The sequence below is a fragment of the Plectropomus leopardus genome, chromosome 12, assembly GCF_026936395.1.
Source record: "Plectropomus leopardus strain MGB_pleo_1.0 chromosome 12, ASM2693639v1, whole genome shotgun sequence".
NCBI classification, from domain to species: domain Eukaryota; kingdom Metazoa; phylum Chordata; class Actinopteri; order Perciformes; family Serranidae; genus Plectropomus; species Plectropomus leopardus.
Window position 1 is genome coordinate 14,356,577 of NC_142187.1, and position 25,673 is coordinate 14,382,249.

The 25,673-nt window shown below is 42.6% G+C and overlaps 1 protein-coding gene across 1 annotated transcript in view; it reads left to right on the forward strand.

The window, feature by feature from the left end:
- The first annotated feature begins 2,940 nt into the window (after positions 1-2,940).
- ephb3a (eph receptor B3a) overlaps positions 2,941-25,673 on the forward strand; it is a 43,945-nt gene continuing 21,212 nt past the window's right edge. The window contains exons 1-5 of the mRNA XM_088085203.1: positions 2,941-3,512; positions 12,602-12,666; positions 17,527-18,199; positions 20,261-20,416; positions 24,358-24,693. Of these exons, the coding sequence (XP_087941329.1) occupies positions 3,449-3,512; positions 12,602-12,666; positions 17,527-18,199; positions 20,261-20,416; positions 24,358-24,693 (1,294 nt within the window). The 5' untranslated portion in view covers positions 2,941-3,448. The remainder of the gene's footprint in view (positions 3,513-12,601; positions 12,667-17,526; positions 18,200-20,260; positions 20,417-24,357; positions 24,694-25,673) is intronic.

Consider the following 25,673-nt stretch of genomic DNA (forward strand, 5'->3'; position numbering starts at 1 on the left):
TGAAGGGGAGCCTTGTCCCCGAGCTGAGACTACCAGCCAGCACACACACACACACACACACACTGACACACACAGTCTGTCTCCGCTGCAACCCACCAAGGGACAAAAGACTGTGTGGGTGTGGTGGAAAGGGACCTAAGGAGAGACTATGAGACAGAGACCACGAAAAGGTCAAAGTTTGACATGAACTAATGAGGGCAGGCAGTCTGTCAGACACTTTTTGCACTGAAGATATCACTTTGATGACTAAAACTGTGTCTTCTTTCATAAACTCCCTCAAGGGAAACCTGCTATATGTTCCAGAGGTGTTCCTGTGTGTCTGTGCTGTTTTCGTCAGATCTATATATAGACTTTTATTGTGGATTCAGGATTTCCACATATTTTCATGGACAAAATTTCAGTACTTTTCCATGACATTTCAAGGACACAAAATATATTTTTTAAGGTTTTTCATATAAGATAGACATATAAGATTCAATCTCTTTCAGACGTAATGCTAGTGTCCTTAGTGATGGGCTAACCCTTTTCTTAAATTTAAAAAAAAAACAGAAAAAAAACATTTTCTTTCAGTTTTCTATAAAAATTCCCAAATATGTTTTAAAAAAGGAGAAAAAGATTGCTGATTTTTGTTTTAAAGAAAACACACCAAATTGCCAACATTTTCAAGGACAAAAAAAAATCGCTGAAAAATTTTACAGAAAAACCCCCATACAAACAATAAAAAAAAACTGGCGGTTAAATAAATACAATACTTAGCCGGTTAAAGTTGTATGCCCCTCACCTAAATCAAAATGTGCTTAAAAAAAGTTATTTGAAATGCCTAGTGGGTGGACATGAAGGGAGAGACTGACTGTAGGAGAAAAATGAAGAAACTTTTATGATTAACAAATAAACAATAACAACCAAAACTTGTCATATGTCGACACAAAGACAGAAAATAAATTTATGGTTACGTCACATAAAAGTCATTCCATTTATTAAACACAACACATTTCCATATTTTTCCCCCAAAACATTCAATGATTGCTATTAGTTCCATGAATCTCCCAGGCCTGGAAAATGTAATTTTGACGTTTATGACTTTTCCAGGTTTTCAATGACCGTAGGAACCCCGTGAAATTGATCAAATGATGCTAAAATATTTGTGTGATATTAATTTGCATGATTTAATGGGTTTGCTTCAAACACCAAGAGTAATCACAGATGGTTATTATGCAGCATCAGTCTCAGAGGCCACTCACTAACCCGCGGGAGGCGCTGTCTGTCCATTGTCATCGCAGCTCACATAAACGTCCTCCGCCACTGAAACCAGTCCCTTTAATAACACCATTGATCGGTATTTATCGGCGGGGAGCGGAGCGTCCAGGACGGTGTTACCTGCTGCCAGGACGGACAAACACTGCGGGCTGGTGGCCAAACAAGCAACCAGCCTCCTCCTCCCACCTCCTCATCCTCGCGCCCCCCGCCAGCCGCGTCAAGCTACACAGAGAGGATCAGAGTGAAACCGGAAGTGTAGCACCTTTTACTTCAAAATAAAATGTCGGTAGGAACCATTTTAAAGAATAAATTAGCAGATGATTACTATCGAGCTCATTACCCAGTCAGTGATGTCAGAGCAGGGCAATTTGGCAGGTGTTCAGACGCACCTGCTACTATGATATCACTGGTCAGGATGAGGTCATTTTATGACCAGTACAATAGCTGCAGTCTCCGACCCGGTGTGACTCACCTTTGGATGACAAATTATTATTGATCTGAGGTGTAAAAACAAACAATGTTTCACAAATGAATGTTGTGACCACAGACTGAAATTATATTGTGACAAGAGCCATAAGGATGGTGAGATAGGCTTAAAATATTTGCTGGTCTGAATTAAAATAAGGTAAAATAAATAAGATGTCCAATTATTAGTGTAGACAGATAAGTAATTAGAAATTATAGAAAAACTCAAATACTATATACACACTAGAATACAATATTCAGGCAATATTATACATGACACAGGTCATGAAAAAAACATAAGTATACACCAAACATAGAAATTAAAAATAATAAAACTATTAAGAATTAATACAATGTTTACCATATTGCAAATACTGAGTTAATAATAGAATAGAGATGTAAATAAATAAACAACAGTATTAAAAATGATAAGATATTATAAGGTAATTCTTTATTGGTCCCACAGTGGGGAAATTTGCATTGTTACTGCAGGAAAAGGGAGTAGCGCAAAAACTGATAAAAAACAAACAAATAAACATATAATCAGTGAGTTTACAGAAATTGTTGAATGGCTGAATTCAAACTATTACATGCAGGAAGTATAGATATTTCTCAGAAAATATTAATGATAATAATAATAATAATACTTTTTAGAATTATGTTCTTTGCAGTTTCTGGCTATGATAAAATGAGTGATTTTAGATATTTTTCAAAAAAACACATCTTCAAAAACCATTTGCAGGTTTTAGATTCCGAGGGTACTAAAATGAAAACCAAATACAGGGCACCCACTGGTTCACCTGGTAGAGCGTGCACCCCACGTACAAAGGCTGTGTCCTCAATGGCCACCTGTGACCCTTTTGCTGCATGTCATGTTATCCTCTCGCTCCCCCTTTCATACTGAAGCTGTCCTATACAATGTAAGCAAAAGCCAAAAAATAATCTTTAAATAGCCTAAATAAACAAATGAATACAAAATACAACCATTTGAAATTGAATGCTCCTCCTCTACACCTACCTCCTCTCACAAATAACAAACACTCCCTAAGAAGAAGAAGAAGAGCTAGAAATTATATAAAATTCGGCTTTGGCTTTTTCTGGCTGAATCTAGCACATTTACATCGCATTGTTTCCAGGTGGTCTATCTTTAATGAATAGAAGATAACGCACAGCATGCACTCTTATTGTGAAAATCTTGACCGGAAGCTTGTTGTCCATTGTTTGTGCCTTGCCGCCTCTGAGTCCCCAGCCCCCTCTGTGTCTCTGTCCCAGTGTTGCCATTCCGACGCACATCCCTCACAGAGGAGCAACAGCCACACGGAGTTGGACAAAGTGGACTAAACGGACCTCTCCGCGGACAGAGACGCCCTCGCAGCCGGGTCTCCCTCCTCTGGCGGCGGGCAGCAGCCGGGAGATGCGCCCCTGGATAGACGCTCGCAGTCGGTAAAGTCACATAATGAGACTGAGAAAGGGCTCCTGTAGCATTCACAACTCCGGGGGAATAACAAGGACCTGATTGAATGCGAAATAAAGAAGCCCTCGGTTATTTTTGTTTGATTTATTTTATTTTTTTATGGTAATGGGTCGGAGAGAGCCCCCTCACAACTGAAGACATGAGAATTGGGAGAGGAACAAAAAGCTCGGCTGCGGTGCTCTGTGTGTGAGTCTCCATCCATCCGAGGGGTCCAGTCTGCACACCTTTCTTCATGTTGCAAACGCCTGGTTTATGACAATGGATTACTTGCTGTGGGTGTGCAGCCTCATTGTCCCCGTGGTGCTGGCTGTAGAAGGTATGTGGCTTCATATTTTTGATCTACTTTTGTCTCCTGTGGATGAACAATGGACTGTTTTATTTGGCACATTATTGCCACTGAGGGGAAAAAAATGAAGAAAAAAAAACAGTAAGGTGTATTTTATCTGACAGTTTGAATCATATTTGGGTCAGTCAAACCAACCAGTTTAAACATTTCATCAGTCATTCTTGCTTAAATTAGATCCGTAAACCAGACTCCGTTCATGTTTCGGCTAATTAAAGCTGTTAATATAATGTAGGCTGCTAAACAGGCAATTCCTCTGAGTATCAATTTGCTCTGTGATTGTAATCCATGTACACATGCATCAGCACGCCCCGTTCCCTCAGTGTGTGGTGCCCAGTGTTCCCATTGCGGCTGAAGGACTGCCCTGTTGCTATTGTCCCTGTTGTTGTCACACCCACAAGCTGAATGAGGATACCCACCTGCCCCACCTTTCCTCCTCCACTCAGAGGTACACAGGGGCGGCCCTCCACTGAAACGCCTCATATGATGCATGTCTAAAGGTTTGGAATCACAGCGGATCAATTCGGGGCCCCTGAAGCGCCACACATGTGAAACACATTAGATGGCAAGTGTGAATTAAAGGTCAGTGGCTTAACAAGTGTGCTGCAGCCCCCGAAGCTCCCTCCATCACCGAGGGATGTGTTGCTCAGGGAGAGAAGCCCACCATACCCACCCAGCCTCTCTGAGCTACATTTCTCTGCCTCGCCTCCCTCCCCGTCCAATCTGCCTCTCCTGGACCGTGGCCAGCCTGATCCCTCATCAATTCTGGTGTCAGCAAGTAAATCAATGCAGCGGCAGCAGCCCCTCCAAGTCCCAGCGGGCTCTCACGCCGCGATGATCAGCCCCGTCCCCCCCGCCCCAACCGGACCGCTAACTGTTACTCAAAGCTCAGGGGTTAACAAATGTTTGTCCTCTGAGGATAAACATGAAGGGCAGATCATCGCCGGGTTTAAACGAGGCCCCCTTTTTTTTCAGTTGCATGTCGTTTTATTGAGCTGCTTACTCAGTGGATTTCAACACATGGCTTGAATCTGGAATTTGTTTTTTCAGATTGGCAAGTGTTTGCGCATGGATGATGCAAAGCTGGACTGCAACTTGAAGTGCTTATTTACAAAAGCTACAGTGATGACTTATCTCCGATTCTCACCAACAGACTGCAGTAAAAGCCTCAGCAACTGTGACATTTTTATGCCGTATTACTCTCATTTACAGTCAGCGTTTACTGTACTCTTATTTTAAAAGCTCGTAAACTAGATGGATGACCACTCAGGAAGCGTTTTATAAACTAATCTGCGGTGTGTGCGATTGTGGGAAAAGCATTAAGCGTCAGGTTTGCTGATGAGTTTCACATCGATAAGAGAGCTTCATTCGCATTTCTGTACGTCAGAATATAAACAAGAATAGTTATTTGTTGACCTGTGATGGCAGATGCGAGCAGCCCCGAGGGGAGATTGAATTAGGTCAGCTTGACTTGTTCAGAAAGTGCTCAAACTGAGTTTCACACTCCGCTGTGATTCTATAGAGAGAGACATGCTCTCAAATACAAATGAACTTTGGCTTTGAAGGAGCCCAGAAGTCACATTTTTGGAGCCTGTTTTTTTGCACCTATTTATAGCCACACATTTGATACTCCTCCGATCACTGATGATGACGTTAATATTTCATATGTTTGCTTGTTGGCAGCGAGTGTCAGTGTAGTACAAGGCGAGGCCTCCCTTTCATGATGCACCCGCTCTCACAAAGTGAATAAAACATTAGCATGTGTGAGCTCCCAAAGCGCACTGGGAATGCAGAGTTGTGTGGCATTTTGGCTCCGGCGGGCGATCAAAAAAAAGAAAAAAAAAAAAGTTAAATGCCACGGGTGGTGATGCTCTAAAGTTCCCACTGCAGCATTGTTTTCTTACCCCAGGGGCAGAATGACTCCAGCGCTGCTGTAGTTTTATGGGAGATGGGGGAGATTTCTGGATTTGAGTTATAGCAGCGAGCTGATCTCAGAGGCACTGTAAATTTACCAGGGAGGGGGGGGGGGCTGTGGAACAAATGGGATCTTTTTCAATCTTAACTGGTTTCTAGGATTTAGTGAGTTGAAGATAACACACTTTGGTGAATAAAGTTGTTGGCGAACGATGTTCATGCTGGGATTTTAGTATTAGAGCCGGGGCGGCAGTAGCTCAGTCTGTAGGGACCGAGCTGGTTCAAGCATGGACAAAGTATGGATTGAGGACTGGTAGCTGGAGAGGAGCCAGTTCACCTCCTGAGTCCTGCCGAGGTTCCACTGAGCAAGGCACAGAACCCCCAACTGCTCAGGGTGCCTGTCCATGTGCAGCCCCTTCGTTCTGACATCTTAACCCTTTGAAACTTGACAAATATTGATTTCTTTCAAAACATGGAAAGAAGAAAATGAGCAACTTAACAAGAAATGGCCCAAAAATGAACGAGGAATTAGTAAAAAGTTAAAGAAAATTATGGGAAAAAAAGAAGCCAATAAGCAAAAGAAAACATTGAAAAACAAAGAAAACGACCCTAAGAAATTGCTAAAATATATATATTTTTTTCAGTAATATAATTTTAAACATATAAAGATTATAAATATAGTTTTCTGGAAATGTTCCCTCTTTTTTATATCTAATAATCCACCCACAGCTAATTTTAGAGTCAGTTTCTTGTAACCTTTTGCCAATTAATTTTTGCAGTGTAACGGACATTTCTTGCTCCATTGCTGATTGTCTTTTCCCCATGTTTTCAAAAGACATTTAAACCAATTTTCTCAGATTCCAGAGGATTAAATGCTTGTGAAAGGAGTCTGAATGCAGCTCAACAAAACTGAGGTAGATCCACAGTCTAAAGGGTTAATACTTCAGGCCCTGTTGTCGGTTTTGGGTTGGGGTTGATCCTCACATGACTAATAACCATCTCAGCAAATATCGTAGTGTCACGATATTACACAGTTATCATTATTATCCCTTTAACCCTTTAAAACCTGGAGTGACATCACTTTTCTTGTGCTGCTTCAGGACGCCTTTCAGAAGCGTCTAAACCTGTGAACTCGTTGCAAGAAATTAGTAGATTTTGAAAATTATTTTTTAAAAAAAGAGGGAGGAAAAAAAGAGAAAAGCTATGGAGAAACTGTATTTATTATTATCATAATCATATATTTAAAATTATGTTTCATTTATTATAATAATTTTAAAGCGTTTCTTTCCAGGCCATTTCCTTTTTTTATTTATATTTTTTAAAGTGTATTTATTCATTTATTTTATTGAATTTTGTATATTTACTTGTAGTTTTTACTTATTTCCTGCAGATTTTTGTGTCACTTAGTTTTTATTGCTCATTGAACTCCACCCATGTCTTTTAAGATCAAACTGATTTGCTCAAGTTTGTCCAAAGGGTTAAAGGAATGAAAACAGGAGGAGTGTTTGTGTTTTGGAGGAATTCAGTTTTTTGATTGGACACTCTTTACTGAACCATTCTTTTAATGGCGTGTGTGTAAAAAGTCTCCCTTTTAAAAATAACTAATGAAGGTGAGATTCTCCCTCTGGTTGCACTTTCCCCCTAATGATCACGCCACAGTACACTTAGAAACAGATATACTGTTGTAACCAAAGCGTTGGGTAGTTGGTAGTGGTCTTGGTATCCTGCACCGCTGGCACAATTTGGCCATTGTCGACTGTTGTTGGACAGATTCAGCATGTTGAATCAATGATGAGGGAAATCACTGTGATTGGCAGCTCGGCTCAGCGCACAGGAAGAGAGGCTGAGTGAGGAAAGCAAACATGTGACTGAAGTCAAGAGCGCGAGAGATTGAAACAAATGTGTTTCATTCATGGGCTGAGACATGGGGGCCCCAACATGCAGAAGGCCCCCACCACCTCGCCTAAAGGAGAACGACAGACTTTTTGGTGTCTTAGCATCTGTGATGTTGCTGCTGTGCATCTCTTTCTGTTGCTTTGTGTGTCTTTATGGTCATTTTGTATCTCTTTGTAGTTATTTTGTGTCTCTTTGTGGTTGTTTTGCCCCTTTTTGTTATCCTGTTGCATCTCTGAAGTGTCTGTTTCATTTTGCGTCTCTTTGTGGCTGTTTTGCCCCTTTTTTTTGTTGTTTTGCATTTCTTTGTTGTTGTTTTGTGTCTTCTGGTCTTTATGTGTTGCTTTGTAGTCATTTGATGTGTCTTTTTGGTAATTTTTTTTAAGCTGTTCTGTAGTCAATACGTGTCTCGTCAAGTGACATTTTGCAGGCAAAGGCCAGAAGGGGCCCCTAAAACTTTGGGTCCCTGGGCCTGTGTCCGGTAGGCTCATTGAGTAATCCCTCCATTGGTTATTTAAGTTAAGAGTTTTTTTTAGCCAATGAGCCCCTTAGCTGTAACAGTTTGTAATTGTTTGTGTTATTGTTCACTAGCACACGGTAAATATCATATGTTCTTTCATCATCAGCTATTGTTGGTAATGTGCTAACTGGCTAACTTACGTACTGAATCCTTCCTGTCGTTCTTTTGTTTTCGGTTTTTGAACGCAGACCACCACCGCAGGCTGCTATGCAGAGTTATTTCATCTCATGCAAGCACTGAGCGCACATGCCAGTAGGCCGTCGGCTGTATTTGTGATGTGTTCAGGTGTAACTTTTTGGCTGAGACACAGGCGACATGAGGCAAAGCAACGCTGCTTTCGTCACCGCTGATGCCGGTTGGGTGTGAGTCGGCCTTTATTTGTAAAATAACATAGTGAAAAAAAATTGAATTTCACCTAAAGGGACTAATAAAGGAATGCTTCTGAGCAGCACGTGTGCAGGGCGCAGATGTTCAGCTTGAGGATGTACATTGTCATCCACTCCTGCTGGCTAATAACACTTTTTGTAAAATGATTTTTTAAAAATCCTTGTAAAGAGATTTTGTCCTCTCTTGCTCCATGGGGAGGTCAAAGGTCACACTCGGATAGCAGAGCACCTCTCAAGCTGTTGGGGATTCAGTATCTTGCTCAAGAATGCTTCAGCAGAGAGGAATCCCGCTTTCACAGGGGCTTGAACCCGGCTTTTCTCCAGATGTAGGACGGTCAACCTGCTGCTGCCGCTGCATGTGCATAGCATGAGGTGAAGCTTGTTTAAAGGAGCATCAGCTCCGGCCTGTGGTTAGCTGAGGCTGAGTAATTCTGTCTCTGTTGCCCCCGGGGGAGACGAGGGACGGGGCGACGCACCGGATCAGACACCCAAGGGACGGGTTGGATCAGCGGCGTGTAGTCCGGGAGCGTTCACTCAGGCGTGTGCTACGGAGGGCAGAGTGTAGCCAAGCAAAGACAACAGCCGCTGATTTCCCTGATTAGTTCCCCCTCTCTGGCTCAAGTCGTGCTAATCAGTAAAACAACCTTGTTCACAATCGTACATTTGGGCTCGACAAGCGCAGTTGTTAACTGCCGTCGCTCACAAGTACAGAAGACCGAGAAAGCTTTCACAAATTAATAACAAGGCTCGCTTTTGTATTTAAAGCCCTGCCAGTAAATATACATTTTTGTTTGAGCATAAATATAATTCATTAAATATTATGCAGAGGAAAAAGTGATTTCCGTTGTCAACAAAGACGAAGCACTTATTTCTCTCTGAATTCAATTATTTTCACATTATGCAGCATCTGCTTATTTAAACTTTTCATCTCTTAAAACACTGTTATCTGCATGTAAAAGTACCCCAGCTACAAATCAGATGCTTCACTAATGCTCACCATTAAGAAATAATCAAGTGACCATGAGTTCGCGTAATTAGTTCATTGTTAATGGATCGTCACTTAATGATCGTTAATTCAAAGGGACTCCATTCTCTAATTTATTTGCCGCCAAATTAGCTGGAATCCAGTTACAGAAAGACTCTTCTCAGAAACACGCGAGTGATCCGCTCGAAAACAGAGCTGCACCTGTTCCCATAGAGATACGAAGATGTTTATATCAAACCCACAAGTAAACATGTTGCTGCGTGACAGCGAGAGACGATCCATTAAGAATTAACGAATTGTAAAATGGTGGTTTCATCGTTTCTTAACAGTGATAAACAGGAATTCATTATACATCAGGCATTAATATACGTCATACATCGACAAACCAAGTGTGGGACTCATAATGCTGAAAGGATACTGAAAACATTTTGATAAATGTCAATCTAACTTTAAAAAATAAACAACGTGGAATGAAAAATAACTCAAAAAACAGCTTCACCCAGTTATGTTGTTTCTTAGTCTTTGTTGTAGCTGCTTTTTCTTTTCTTTGTGTTAAGTTTTCCATCATATTCTGCCTAAATCTGCATAGCTTGTGACTTTGTGGTGACCCACAGCTGTCCCCGGTGGGAAACCTGCACTTGACCCACGTGCGCACAGTTTGATTGACATTTAAAAACAGCCCAGAGACGTCAGCCTTCCCTGCTTTCTTCACAGCCATCGGATGGGTCAGCCAGGGATAAAAATGCTGTGCAGATTGCAGATGCATAATAGGGTGAACTGTTCACCCTATTATGCATCATGCTATAGTTCGTATTACCTAAAGGACAGTTCAACATTTTGGGAAAGATGCCCTCATGTCTGGCCAGAGATGAGAAAATAAACTTCTCTCATAGAAGCGAAAAAACTAGCAGCTGGCTACCTTAGCTTAGCATGACTGGAAACAGGGAAATAATACTAGCTTTGTCAAAAGGCAACAAAATCTGCCTGTACTCTTACATAAACCCCCATAAAACTGTGACTTGTTTTTTTACACTTTAATGTTTGTACAAATTAAATAACCATAATGTTTGTCAGTGAGCTGTAGAGGTAGTTAGCAGATGTTAGCTGTTTCCCTCCATGTCTTTATCCGGTGATAGGTTAGCCGGCTCCTGGGATTGTTTCATATTTAGCAGACATGACATTGGTTTCAGTCATCTCAAGAGTGTTTTCCCAAAAGGTTGAAATACTAAGCCAATATGTCACAAATCTGATGTATTTAGACTCAACATAACAAAAAAAAGACTTGCAACTCGTCCTAGGCTGAAACAACAGTGACTTGTGACTTTACTCAGACATTAGCCTTTTGAATTGATAATAATTGATACCTCCCCCAAGCCCAAAGATTAAAAAGTGTGTTATGGAAAAATCATTAAAATTGAATGAATTTCTCTTGGTTTCCTGAATTAACTAACATTATGGCGGTTCATCCCCAGCAAGTCAATATGTAACTCCTCAGATCCACCTGGTTTAAAGTGAACTAACAGCATCCGGTCAAGATAAAGAGAGAACCATGAAGAACTACGGGCTACTTTAGTGATCGTAGTTAGAAAAAATGATACCGCAGATAATTTCGTTCACAACAAATTTTTAAAGGCAGACGTGATTTTTGTAAATATAATACAAAGTATATTATTACCACTGTCTTGCTATTATTGTTAAAATAGCATCACACTTGGTGAAGAGGGCACTATGACTTGGTTAGGACTCAAATTTAAAGTTTAAGACTTGGGTCTTACTTCTGACTTACAAAACAATGTAAAATTTATTTTATTTTTTTAAATCACATTTTCACGCTGTTTCACAATTATTATTATAATTACTAAACCAGTTTTTATGCAAGTATGCATAAAAAAAGTCCCCAGTTTGAAAATTTATGAAGGTGAGATTCTCCGTACAGTTGGATCTTTTTTCTCAATAGATAAGCAAATGTACATGGTATCATAACCATCCAGTTTCATATCATAGTATGAAGCGGTTGCACTCCTGCAACCCTATTATTGGGTATTTTTTTTTAGCCTTTTGCCAAGGTGGACCATGAACTGTTAACTTATTTTAAAGGAACAAAACAGTCTGAGAACATCCCATAAAATCACCAGTGCTCAACAGCCAACTTCTTTTCCATTTACATACAGATAGGCTAAGTTACATCCAAACTAAGAAGTCTTACCATTGTCCTTTGATCTCGTCTGTAGCTGCAGTGTGAACGTGACCACATGGTGCCCTACTGGAACACCACAGATGTAATCTGTCCTGTTGGATGCACAGATCACTATCTGTTATCTCTCGCCCTCTAAAAAGAAGAAACGCCATTGTGGTTTCTCTAATGAACACGCAGCACAGACTGTAAACACTGCGCATTTCTCCAGCTCAGCAGCCACAGATGGACCACTGATCTCTCCTCTCAATCAAACAGCAACACTGTACTGTAACTGTCTTTAAAGCAAAATGTCTGACAACGTTACGGTACCACATCAGCCATGTTTGTTGGAGAGAGCGCTGTTGTTGTTCTACACAGGTCGTGCTATTTGTTTACCCTCTCACACCCTCCCTCGGCTCCGCTATCAACGACTTGTGAGCAAATGGTGCACAGCAGGCGTCGTGTCGTTGAGTCTCCATGAAGAAAGTGTAATTGTTTTAGTAATTATGTGCTAACAGCAACAGAACAATGGGAGTCGACGTGGTCACAGCTGCATATAGAGAACCTAGAGAGGAGTTGCGTCTTCTGAGGTGTAATGAACTCGCTGGACCGCCAGTCAGGTGACGACTGATTGACACAACAATGCTCATTGATCCTGCTGTTTATTCTCCGCCTCTCCTGTGATCTTCTGCCCGGCTCGCAAACAGCTAGGTGAAGAAAACAACTGCTCGGATCACCTCAGATTTGTCAAATCTCAGTCGAGTGCCTTCACGCTCGCTGGTGTCTGGAGTGAAAGCCTATTAAACATCCCCATGCTTATATGACCTCTCTGAACCGCCGCAAGTTAATGGAATATTTCCCATCCCAAGGCATCTTGGGGGATGCTTTGTTCTTAGTTCCACAAATGAATATTGAAAGGAGTGCATTTGCGGGTGCCAAACACACACAGCGAGAAAGCCTTAATTAGGCGGCATCACAGATATGCCATGATTGTCAGTGCTTTCAAAAACTGAGTGCATGTGGGTGGAGGTTATGAAAAAGAGGGAGAGCGAAGTTTTACCTGTGTGCTTTTGTCAAGCAGAGGGAACCTGTGTGTGCTCCTTAATGCTGTGCAACAATTTGGTTTCTCCCCCTCCTCACACTGTTTAATTCAGCTTTGTCAACCTTCCTCCTACTCTTAATCTGCAGAAACCCTTATGGACAGTCGGTGGGCAACCACAGAGCTGGCATGGACCACGTTCCCAGAGAGCGGGGTGAGTTCTTGTGTTGTGTGTTCCCTGTTTTCTCTCTCTCTCTCTCTCTTCATTTAACATTTGTTCCATTTGCTTGTTAATAGAGCCCAGTCTGCCTTGAACAGCACACCTCCTACTGTTTTATATCTTTGTTTTTGCAGTGTATGTTTGCTTTCCTGGATACTAAAAAGCTAATGAGAAACACACTGTGTGACATTATGTGTGTGGAAGAAATCAGAGATTTCAGTATTTAGGGAAAAAAAAAAAAAGCTTGATGAAGGAATATTGTACTTTAAACAAACAAATGAGCAGAAACACAGAGCAAATCCCCACAGTTTGTAAAGGCTACCAGGTAGACTCTACCTTGCATGTCTCCCCAGGATAGAGAGCTTTATAATTGAAAGCATGTGTCTGTGTCTTTTATAATATGGGCCCAAGAGCGCATTACAGGCAGAAATTAAGGTTTTCGGTTGATACCCCCTATAGGAATGGTGAGAAAATAAAACAACATGAATTTGACCCCAGGGCTAACAGCCTGACAGACCTCCCCCACTCCCGGCCAGTGTAATTTGTCTTCGCTACGTGAGCGCAAAGTCAGTCAATGGAAATGGTGGGTTTCCATGGAAACGATCTTCGGCAGCCCTCCTCCTTCTTCCCTCTCCCCCTACAAGGGCCGGCTCTGAATGTCCTAGCATCCATGAAGTCATATGTCACGACTGGCGAGGCAGCCCCTCTCCTCGCTCCTGACAAGCCCATACGTTCGGAGGCCAGCAATTATCATATTTGTCAGGTAGTGCATCAACGTGTTGCTGGTGATTTACGACATCTAATGCTGACTCTTGGGCTCATCGTTTGGGAATAAATTGCACAGGAGCCTCAGAGACGTGAGATGAGTTATGCATTATTTTCTTCCAGTTGAAATAATCAATTTAGGGGACGCTCATTTGTTATGGAAACGAAGCATTCTGTCCAAGAGGGAATTAGGAAAAAAATCAAAAAAGATTGACTCCTCACAAGGTTATTTCCTAATGGACTAAATTTATTGACCAATGAAGTCATTTATCATCACCTGTAATGTTAGTTACCATGACCAAAAAAACCAAAAAAAAAAACAGTTTAGTTCTAACAACATATAAAACTCTGTACTGATGTGATTTTGTTCTATATTGACACACAGACAGAAGTCATGTTCATGTTACCTTAATCCTTGAAGCCGGGGTAGGCAGAAATCTGGAAAAGGCTAAAACAATGGCAGTATTTGAAAATACAACGTCCTCCTGCAGCTGTCCCTTCTTTGTCCTAAGCCCCTCCCACCAGACGACCATGGTCACATGCATGCACTTCATACAGTAACACAGTGTTTCCCATACATTGATTTATTTAATCTTACGTCACTGTAAAGTTGCACACGGCTCATTCCCTCAGCCCCAGCCACTGTTGCCAACTTTTTCACTATATTTAGCAACATTTCAGACTCTCCTTGCGACTTAATTTCTAACAAGCAACAAGCAACTAATGTAACCACTTATTCAGACCATCGGGGGGAAAAAATAACAAAAATATATTGTGATTCATTACCATGCATGTTGCTCAGAGTAATTGCAGTCCACGGCTGTTTAGTGCAGTGGGTCGGTGACAGGCTGGAGGGGAGGAGACGCCACTCTGACCGGAGTTCAGTTGTCGTGAATTTCCATGTTTAAGGTGAAGCTCTCGCTCTCTGCATTACAAGTGCGAGAAAGTGTTGCACTTTATTGTAACCGCCATAGCTCTCATGCCATTTAAATGGTTTCTTAGTATTTTTCTGTTGATTTTAATTCGGCAAAGTTTTAGGGCTTCCATTGATGCATCATGACATCATCTAGCGACTTTTGAAACTAGTGCTACTTGGAAAAGAGCTGGAGACAATGGCCCCTGCTTATCTCTGTCTGTTAATCAGACTACAGATGAGACAAGAATTAGCAGCTAGCCACCCAACAGCCTCCCGCCGCTGCGGACTGTCTCCGTAGGAGCAGCTCGAGAGACGCAGCTTTGGTTGGCGGCTGAAGCAGCTCAGATCCAGCCAGTACAAACCTCCAAGTGGTGCTGGTGTCACAGCGGGCTGGTAGCCAGTGGTAACGCAGGCTCTAACAGGAAGTTTACGGATCCAGCAGGGAGTCGGGGCTGTCTCCTGATTTCCGGAGCTGGGGTTAGTGCCGGCTGGATTTGGGTTGCTGCAGCGGCCGCTGACTAAGGGTCTTTCTCCAGAGCTGCTGCCCGCTCTCGTCTCACTGAGGTGATTTGTAGCAGCAGGGAGCGTGGTGTAGGACACACTGTGATTCCAGGCTCTCGCTAACGTAAGCCACATAAACCTGAACTTGAAACTGCAGCAGTGAGCCTTTAGCTCCAGTTAGCAGCAGGCTAAACTATATGTGTAGTGGCTATATCACCATACAACAGTTTCCAGGCCACTTAGTCTGCAAGGTGTCTCGGTTTTCACTGGCGTCCCTGCTCCATTTTGTAAATCCAAATACTTACGTGGGGAAAAAAAACTTTGTTTGTTGAAAAGACTTTAACGAGGTTTATTTTGCAATGCAGAAAAATACAGAAAAACACAGCAGGCTTCCATAATCACATCTCGTCTGGTCCACTACAGACTTGATCTGCTATTACTCACAAAAAAAAAGGTAAAACACATTCACGATAAAGCACGGTCAAAAACTTATATAAATCAACCCCTACGCAGTCTTCTTTTCATCTTCTAGCACAATGTCATCCTGTCCTCTTTTGTCATGCGTACTGCCTCACATATAACTTAGCCTGCATTTTAACAAAAATAATACAAGTAACTAAAGTTTAAGATAACTTTAGTTTAGTCTACAACTACGCAACATTCAAAACATACAGAAACCTTTGGAAAAACCTGAATATCTAAACCTATATATGTCAAAAACCAACATTAACATTTTCACCGAGAATAAAATATGTGATTAAGTGGCTCTTAGAATGTGCAGCATTTCATGTCGATCTCTGACATGCGTCGCCTGTAATGATGTGTTTTTTGTTTGGTTGGTTTTTTTTTTTTCATTTATTGTCAGACTCTCTTTTTATTGATAAGTCCATCTTTCTTTTTTGGCTTGCTTTGTAGTGTAGGCAGTGGTTTCCAACCCTGCAATAGCAACTTTTTCTGCAGGATTCTGTGACACTGAATCAGGCTTTCACCATCCGAACAAACATGCGTCTGCATTTGCTGAACAACCAATAGGAATGCCCTCTCTCTGAAATTACCTGTGATTGGCCAAAGTCGAGTTTGGCCAATCAATTAGATTTTCTAAAACCTGAAAACTTAGGATGTCTCAGCATGTCATTGGTATCGGCAGATATTGGCTTTAAAATAAAATATCGGAATCGAACAACATGCTGATTTTTGCTGATATGACAAACCTTTTTTTTTAATGAACAAACTGAACAAACATAAAACATCAACCCTAAGTTGAAGTTTGTTTTTTTTTCACAATGAATGAATTTTACATACTTCAAAAAACATTGTATTTTATATTTCTCCATCTGCTGGTGAGCCATCACGTGAGTATGCATTATTTGATGTTAATTACATCACAAAAGAGACTTAACAAGCCCTAAATTAAGTGGCTGTATTGATATTATTATCGGTTATTGGCCAAATGAGTATTTATATATTGGCATATCCAACTGCAAAATAAAAAATCCAATATTGTGCATGCCCACTGAAAACAGAGCCAAGAGGAGGTGCAGAAGTCTTGTGCTCTCTCAGACCACTTGGATTGCAATGTGCTCAATGATATTTTTGCCCAGTGAAGCCAAAATCAAACTGCCTACTCCAGCTCTAAATGATCATTTTCAAAGCTACATGGTGCATAAAGACATAAGTCTACCAGGTATATTAACCACAACAGATGCAAATATCTGCTCTCAGGCTTAATGTGTAGGCCTGGGAAATATATACAGTATATAATATATTCTGCATTATAACCTGAAGTGCTCAGGAGTGCTGCCATAGAGCAATCACACTGACAGCATTGCATTTAGATGGCCATTTTAATAAATAACTCACTGTTTGCATTATAGATATATGGGGAAAGTTTCCATTTAAAGTGAACAGTTTTATGCTCTCATCTCTCTCCTCGCTCAGATAACACATTTATATGATATAGAAACCAAATCTCCTCTCGGGGCTATTTCGATTGCTCTGCAGCAGGTTTAACTGCTGCTGCTTCCTATAGGTGTGTGCGCAGACTTTGATAAATGCCTATCGGACACATTCGTGATGATCTTAGCCGCAAAACATCCATCTTTTTTTACAAACCTGATCAGCATCATGACTGTTAGTCAAACAGGCATAATGCGTGAAATGTGTTTTAATGGGAAAATGTTTTCTATTAATAGTCCCTAATGATTGGAATTTTCTGAATGATTCATGTAATTAGAAGCATTTTAGCTGCAAATTATTCCTCACAGGCCACATGCACACGAACGCACTGTGGAAATGTGTGTGTTAGCGTGCATGATGTGTTGCATTTTGATATTCTGTTTATTGCAGGCATCACTTTGCTGTTTCGGATGCCCTCTATGCTTGAGTGGTTTGCATTAGGATGCACCGCGTTTAACATAGCTCAATTTTAATTAACAACATATTGGATAAGGGAGTTTCTGCAGCTCAGTTGTTGCTGAATGAGAAATAGAACCATTGTCGCATTAATAAAAAGAATTAGATAATCAATTCGATTTAGCCTCATTTTATTCCTAAACCTGCTCTTCTCTGCTTTGTCTTTATCAGTCGTCCACAGTGCTCACAGTATTTAGCTGCTCCAGACTCCCTGCTGTCATCTCTTCCTCTGTCACACTGTCTTCCTGTTGTCTCCACAGTGGGAGGAGGTTAGCGGCTACGACGACTCCATGAGCCCAATCAGAACCTACCAGGTGTGTAATGTCCGACAGCCCAACCAGAACAACTGGCTCAGGACGGACTTTATCCCCCGCAAGGGCGTGCTGCGCGTCTACGTGGAGCTCAAGTTCTCCGTCCGCGACTGCGCCAGCATCCCCAACATCCCCGGCTCCTGCAAAGAGACCTTTAATCTGTTTTACTACGAGTCGGAGGGGGACACGGCCACAGACACCAGCCCTCTGTGGAGGGAGAACCCTTATGTGAAGGTGGATACTATCGCCCCAGATGAGAGTTTCTCTCTGCTGGAGGCGGGCAGGATCAACACCAAAGTGCGCAGCTTCGGCCCCCTCTCCAAGGCCGGCTTCTACCTGGCGTTCCAGGACCTAGGCGCCTGCATGTCTCTCATCTCAGTCAGGGTTTTCTTCAAGAAGTGCTCCACCACTATCGCCAATTTCGCAGTCTTCCCTGAGACCGCCACGGGGGCAGAAGCCACCTCCTTAGTGATCGCTCCCGGGGCATGTGTGACCAACGCTATGGAGGTGTCCGTCCCTCTGAAGCTGTACTGCAACGGAGACGGCGAGTGGATGGTCCCCGTGGGCTCGTGCACCTGTGTCGCTGGCTTTGAACCTTCGGCTGACGGCACTCAGTGCCAGGGTATGTGTGTTTAACAGACATTTGGACTTTTATTTAACCAAACCTCCTTTATATGCTCAGTGCAAGTCACCTCAGTCTGTGCCCTCTTCTCTGCATTTATTGTGTGGCTCCTGAAAGGGGGTGAAGGAGGGTGGAGGAGAGTATGAATTAATGAGGTGTTGCAGAGAGGAGCAGCATACAAATATTGCGAGTGCAGGACGGGAGGGAGAGAAAGATAGGAGGAAGGCACAAAATAGAGAGCCGATAGATTTGTGCGAGGAAAATGCAGATAATAGAAGTCCAGAGAAAAGAGATATTAACAGAGAAAGGGAGATAGTGTGAGTTAAAAGGTGTGAATTGCCAAAGATGGGATGGCAACAGCAGCCAAAAAGAGAAGAATGAAAAAGGAGGGAGGAGAGGGGGGGGGCTGCAGGAAGTCAAAGACAGAAGAGCGAAGCCTTCTCTCACCTGGGCGTGAGAAATAGTGTCTAACATGCGCCGTAGAGCTCATTCGTTGCCATTTGGCGGCTCAAGGTTAAAAGCTTGCCGCCAGCGTCTGATAAAAAGCCCTCCAGGGCTTCAGCCAGCGGTTTGCGATGAGGAAGTGTAATTTCCTCCACGGCCTCCCGTTAGTTAATCTACAGGCGGCCACACTCATTAACACCATTCAGACCAACGTGAGCCAACACTGCCACGCTAACATTAATCACTCAGACATTTCATTTCTTACCTCAGTCTGGCCGCTCGCTCCGCAGCCAAACGCCGCATGAGATGGAGAGAAGAGGAAGAGGAGGAGGAAGAGACAATAGAGGAGGGGGGGAAACATTAGTGTATCGAAAACAGGAGAATCATCGTGCCCTCCAAAGAGGTTAATGGATTGAAGCAAGACAGAGGCGTGATTCAGCAGCCTCTCAAAAACAGGCTAGGAAAACAAACAAATAAAAGAAAATGATGATGCAGTGTGTAATAGAAGAAAAATAAATCAGATCACAGAGTGTATAGAGCCTAAAGGTCTTGGTGAATCATAGGAGGGAAAAAAAAATCATCTTATTGTCTTTTTATTGCAAGGTTTTAGAGCTACAATGCGGTGGCCATTAGCTGCGCTGATTTTCCCTAAAAGTGCCATTGTTGGGAATTAGGGTGGAACTTGTGTTCAAGCTGAAAGACCACTTAGCCTAACTAGTTAATCACACTCTATCTCTGGCTGGCTGGGGGTTTTATGAGCCCGCACGCTGACAGGACAGATGTTTGCCAGAGACCCCGCTTTTACACCACCAGTTAGGAATGTGGCAAACAGTGAAAAGTGGGGCTCTGGAGGCGGATATATCCAGACCTTTTGCTGCTAATCCCTTTTATCTGAATCCTTCTTTAGTGCGGGCTTATGCTGGTTTATCCTTAAGACTCGATATCAGCCAACCTTCAGCGTGACACTTTGGAATTCAAATTAATCGCTTGGACACATCGTCTAAAGATTACCCCACTTTGTATATTTTTCTGATAACTCTCCTGAGCTAATTTACGTCCGCTCTGATGTCCCCTTCATTTGAATTGATTTATTGGCTTATTATGGAGCTGTTTTGCATGCATGCGGAGGCCTTGTTTGTATGCAGCCGTGTGGTTTGGAGAGCTGAGGACACCACAGACACTGATTGATGGGTTTAGGGTGTATCCCTTTTCTCCCAAGCATTTTCCATCCCTGTTTGTCTGACAACAGCAATCTCCTGTCAGCGGTCTATCTTCATCTTCATCCTCCTTTTCCTCCTCTTCAACATGAGACTCAGCTGTCATCCCGGCTCTCTTTTTTGGGGGAGATTAATGTCACCCGGTGGAGGGAACGAAAATGAAAAGAGCACATGCAAATATATAGATAAGACCTTAAGTGTTCGCCATCTCTCACGCACGAATCAGCGTTTTCTGCATAAATATTGAGCTCCGCAGGTGCTTCACAGGAGCAGTTTTTGTTCCGTGACAGACGTGACAGCCGCTTGTCTTTTAGATAAGTGACAGCGCGGAGTGCCTTTGTTTTGTTTTGTTTTGTTTTGTTTTTTATTGTCCTTTTTGTTTTCTCTTCCGCCCATCCAGCTTGCATTCCTGGGACCTTCAAATCCAAATTCGGGGAGGGATCCTGCGCTCCCTGCCCATCCAACAGTCGCACCAGTGTACGAGGCGCCAACATTTGTCCCTGCCAGAATGGTTTCTATCGCTCTGACAGCGACCCCCCTGACTCCGCCTGCACCAGTAAGTCATCCTCCACTGCACAGGCTACACTCTTCAACTTGTGCTGAGAAAAGTCAGAGTAGTAGAAGTAAGATTCGGCAAATAATCAGTGCCAGCTTGCATCTGTCATCGTCTGTAAAGGAACATTTCAGCCACATCCATAAATTTCCTCTTACCTGCAGTGCTATTTATCTATCTAGATTGTTTTGGGTGTGAGTTGCAGGGTTTTTGTGATATCGGCTGAAGAGATGACATTTAGCTTGTGGTGCTCAAAGTTCCCCAAAAAAATTACATCTGAGAAACTTAGTAAAGGTACAGAATACCAGCCCTACTCAACAGCAGTGTCTCTTTTCAAAAACCATGCATCTACTGCTAGCTCAGCTAGCACCACTAAGCTAGTTAATGTTACAGCTCAGCCAAGGAGGACTTCATTAATGTTACACATCATGCTGTCACGAGCACGAGCCTCTCGTCAGATGCACGTTTCCTTCTGTGCTGTGATACGGTTGGCAGGTGTAGTTTGGTCGAAAGAAAAAAGTTTCTTCATGAAACTGCTCACAGCAAGGTCCATTTGTTATCTTTAATAACTGGGTCATGGTTTCTGGAAAGAGACATTGCTGTTGTTTTTCACATGTATTTTTTGGCGCTTTGAGCATCACAAGCCGAGTGCCATCTAGTTCCATTTTATTTTGAAAGAGGGCAGGCATCTTTACAGCTGATATTGCCAACACGTGGCAACTTATAACAAAATAATCTAGCCTTATAAACAGACTACAGGTAAGAGGAAAATATTTATTTTTGATTTGGGAGTGAACTGTCTTTTCGAAGTCCAACTAAAATCAAGATTTCACATTTTTGCTAAGAAAGCAGCACAGATGTCCCTGGTGTTTGTTTGTCTCTTCAAATAAAAACTTTAGTGCCTAGTTTTAGAAAGCAACAAACAAATAGGGCTGATTGAAATTAAATAAACGAACAAATTTAAAGCAGCTATAATTGATATTTTTAGACTAATAGAATGACAAATGATAAGAGAAAACAGTTGGACAGTGTGATGAGATCGCTCACAGTGGTGAACCTCATAGTTTTCAGGGTCTAAGGACAGAGGGATGCTGTAAAGCTAATAATGTGAGGCTAATTGTGATTTGTGATAATGGGCTTTAAAAAATTTACCCTTGGTTCAGCACCAGACTGAAGACAGACGCAGTCAGCGACTACCTGATGTACGTGGTGCAGTATTTAGTAGAGACAGACATTTCTCTCAGGAGTCGGTCCCTGTTTCAAACGGAAATTATCCGTTTGGTGGTAACTAGTCCGGTCTGGTGCTGACCGCAGCGTCCATGCTTGTTCTGCACGGACAGGCCTCTGAGAGAAGTTCCAGCAGTCGTGCTGATGGAGAGCGACATGTGCTGCCTTGACCGTGTAAAATCACCCCCCAGGGGCCTTCGCCGCGTTAAATGACACACAGGGCCCCGCAACTGTCTTCCCCAGATTCTCGTCACAGGAACACCGTGGACTCTGACATTGACCAGTGCACAGACAGGCGGGCAGGGACTCAAGCACCACCTCCGACTCAACACGCAAACACACACAAACACACAGGCCTGACAGTTCTGTCCCTGCGGTCTGTCAGAGCCTGTGCCAAGCAGCCTGTGCTTTGTGTTGGAAGCGGTGTGTTGCACAAGAGCGGCTCAGCCAGTCAATGGCCGGCAGCTTGGGCTCAGCGTGTGTTTTAGACGGGTGTCCAATTAGAAGAGCCTCCACTCTGAACTGTGTGTGCCTAATTAGAAAGGACAGGGCGAGTGAAACGCAGCTCAGGGCGAGCCGGCCGAGGAGCTGAACTCGGAGGACAGGCAGATCTGGCCGACAAGAGCTGATGGCCTGAGCTCCTCCTGTTCTCTTCCCTCTCTCTCTCTCTGCTTTGAGACAGGTTAGACTTTCTGCCGCTGGAAGCTCAGAGGGAGAGCCCTTCTCTTCTCTCACTGTTTAAGGATGAAAAGCAAACCAATCTTTGTTGCCTTCCTCTGCGGTTATCATACTTTATCCAGGTTTCAAACACTCTTCACTCAAAACGCAGCACTTCTTATTGAACCACGGTGGCCTTGGGTTATTCTGATACAAGAACATGAATTTCTATCAAGAGTGGATTAGCCGAGTTCCACGAGCACCGGTGGGGTTATGCATAGGAATGGACGCGTGCTACAGTGTGTAGGATTGTGCTTTTTATAAAGGAACATGACTCAGTGATGAACAGTGGTGTTCTGCTCGTGCATGACTATTTGGATTTATCCTCCTGTTTCTGAGTATGTTGATTAATTCATTTGCACCAGGAAGGATTCTTTCTTGCTGTTATGTTTTACCTGTTTACATTCACTTTTCTCCATTTTCAGGATTTGCTTCGGGGCATGTAAAGCAGTCTAACATGTTTATTTGTGAAAAAGGATTTTATTTAAGGAGTACTCTTACCCTATTGGGCCTGAGTATTATTTTAAAAATCATGATACCATTACCAATACATTCCCCTCAAGTAAAAAAAATAGAATACTTAATTTGATACTTTTTTTTCCTTCTTAATTTGACACCCATTGTGTAACGGAAGTATTCTGTTGCAGACACCATATGTGATATGCAGTGCGATATGTGATATTTCTGCCTTTTTTATGTTTTGGCAAATAACTTATCCTCATCTTAATGCTTTGTAAAAATAAACTTTATTGTAGAAGGGCAATGAGGCTCAGAAAGGGATGCAGTGTTTTTTTCAGCTGAGACACTCAGGTTGCATCTGATACAGAATATCTGCAGAAATAAAAGTGTAGAGGTAGAGTTCCTGCTCTAAATGAAGAGAAGGCTGAAGCACATAGCGAGAGAGGACAGACCCACCAATCTCTGTGGGTTCATTTTTCTCCTCCATTGTTGTTTTTATTCTGTAAAGTGACAGTCTTATGTGGTTTTTGTTCCACTCCTCCTCCACTGTGATTGGACAGCAAGGTAAAAAGTGACAGTGGTGAACAGTTACAGCGTTTTACCCATACACTGTATAAATAATTGACGTAACTTCTGCAATGACATCCATCAGTTTGTGTACTTCCGGTTTGAAGCCTCAAGGTCAGAATTTCGGCAAGTGACATGTTGGTCTTTTGGTGCCAGAAGTGACCGTTTTTGGGTGAGAGGGTGGAGCTGTGGAGGAGCAAGTGGTAGATCTGAGCTACAGACTGTAGCACCGCCTAGCAGACAGCCTGTCACTCAAGCAGCTCCACCCTTAAATATGCATAACTTTGGGCCTTAATTAAATATAAACAGGTGAGTTATATGAAATTTCACTCATGCACAGTTGTCATAAATGTCAAAATTACCTATAGAGACCAAAATCTTTACTTGTACTAGGCTGTACATGTTTATTTCTGCTGGGATTTACTTTGTTTTGGAGCCAGTCTCAAATGGCCATTTGAGGAACTGCAGGTTTTGGCACTTCCACATTGGCTTCATTTTTAAGCCTCAGGAGATACCGCTTGTCAACAGTGCAGTATTACAATACTGCAGTTATCGCAACAGCCCTGTCCAACCGTACTTGAAGTGTAAAATAATGGATCCAATCTATTAAGTCCAGCTGTCTGTGTGTGCAAATGTTTTAAATGTACTAAATGTACTTAAATCTGCAATTTTATGTCAATTGTTGAAACTCTGAGTTGCTGCTATTCTTGGCCTTTAAAAAATATTTTTGATCTCAGTGGGTTTAGCCTTTGTTTAACCTTGTTAAACAAAGGCTAAATCAATTTAAAAAAATATTTCTGCACATGAAATACTTCCATTTCTTGCCGTCTTACAGAGATATGAAAATGATTCTTGCACTGTTGAGGGAGGATAATGTAAGCACTGCATAGGGAACATGACTAAAGTCTCAGTTGTGTGTTTTTGCATTCTGCCTGCCCACCTTCTTAAACACCTACGTGTGTATGTTTGCACAGCGATCCCTTCTGCGCCTCGCAATGTTATCTCCAGCGTGAACGAGACCTCGCTGTCCTTGGAGTGGGAGGAACCCGAGGACACAGGCGGGAGGGGTGACCTCGTCTATAACGTGGTGTGTAAGAAATGCCTGCGGGACCGGAGCCCCTGCACACGCTGTGACGACAACGTGGACATCGCCCCACGCAGGCTGGGGCTGAGGCAGAGGAAGGTGGTGGTGAGGAATCTGCAAGCTCACACCCGCTACAGCTTCGAGGTGCAGGCGGTCAATGGGGTGTCTGGGAAAAATCCCACCTCCCCCAGCTACTCCACAGTCAACATCACCACCAACCAAGCCGGTTAGTAGACCAAGATCTGTCGATGACACTGGACGTGTCCGCAAACCAAGTTAATTCATAGAGATGCTCCGATCAATACCACTTAACGTTACGATGAAAGAGGCTGGTTAGTGGATCCTAAGTTCAGTCAATGTCAATGAGTGTCTTAATGAGCTCTTTGTATCCAGAGCAGTATGAACAGCAACGATAAACACTGTTGAAGGTGCTCAGGGCGAGCGACAGATGGAAAACTCTCAGGTGGAGCTCTGTTTTGCTGAAAGAGTTCCAGGAAAGGCAGATAAAATGTGAAGTTATATCTCCTCTGTCAGCACACTGTCAACCAGGCGTCTAACATTACATCACTGACAATGTCACCTTTCAGCATCTCCACTTAATATTTGCAGCGTCATCATCAACCAAACTGCTCAGCACCTTTCACAGACTGTAATTACTCTCCCTGTTAACCTGCACTTAATCCACCTTAGTGCAGTTTATGGACCCCGGACAATGATTGTCAGTCGAGTCACTTTCAGGCCTCACAAATCAATAAACTGCAGAACAGTGAAGGTGACACATGTACCGTTTTTCTTAAACCGTTCAGGTTGAAGGATTTCAACTAATAATTATCTTACTGTGATGGTTTGTGACTTCCAAAGAGAAAATCTTGGCAACTTAAAGCATCAACCCCCCCAATAACAAGTAAAGTAACTTCCTGGAACCTTAAAAGGACATTTCACCTCAAAATCAAAAATCCATATTTTCTCCTCTTACTTGTATAGCTGTTTATCAATCTGGATTGTTTTGGTGTGAGTTGCAGAGTGATGGAGATATCGGCCGTAGAGATGTCTGCCTTCTCTCCAGTATAATGGAACTAGATGTCACTCAGCTTGTGGTGCTCAAAGCAGCAAAAAAAAAATACAGTTGATAAGAGGGATGTTGATAGGTAACCACCTAACTGTCAACCAACAATTTACATTTTTGCAGATTAATACTATCATTTA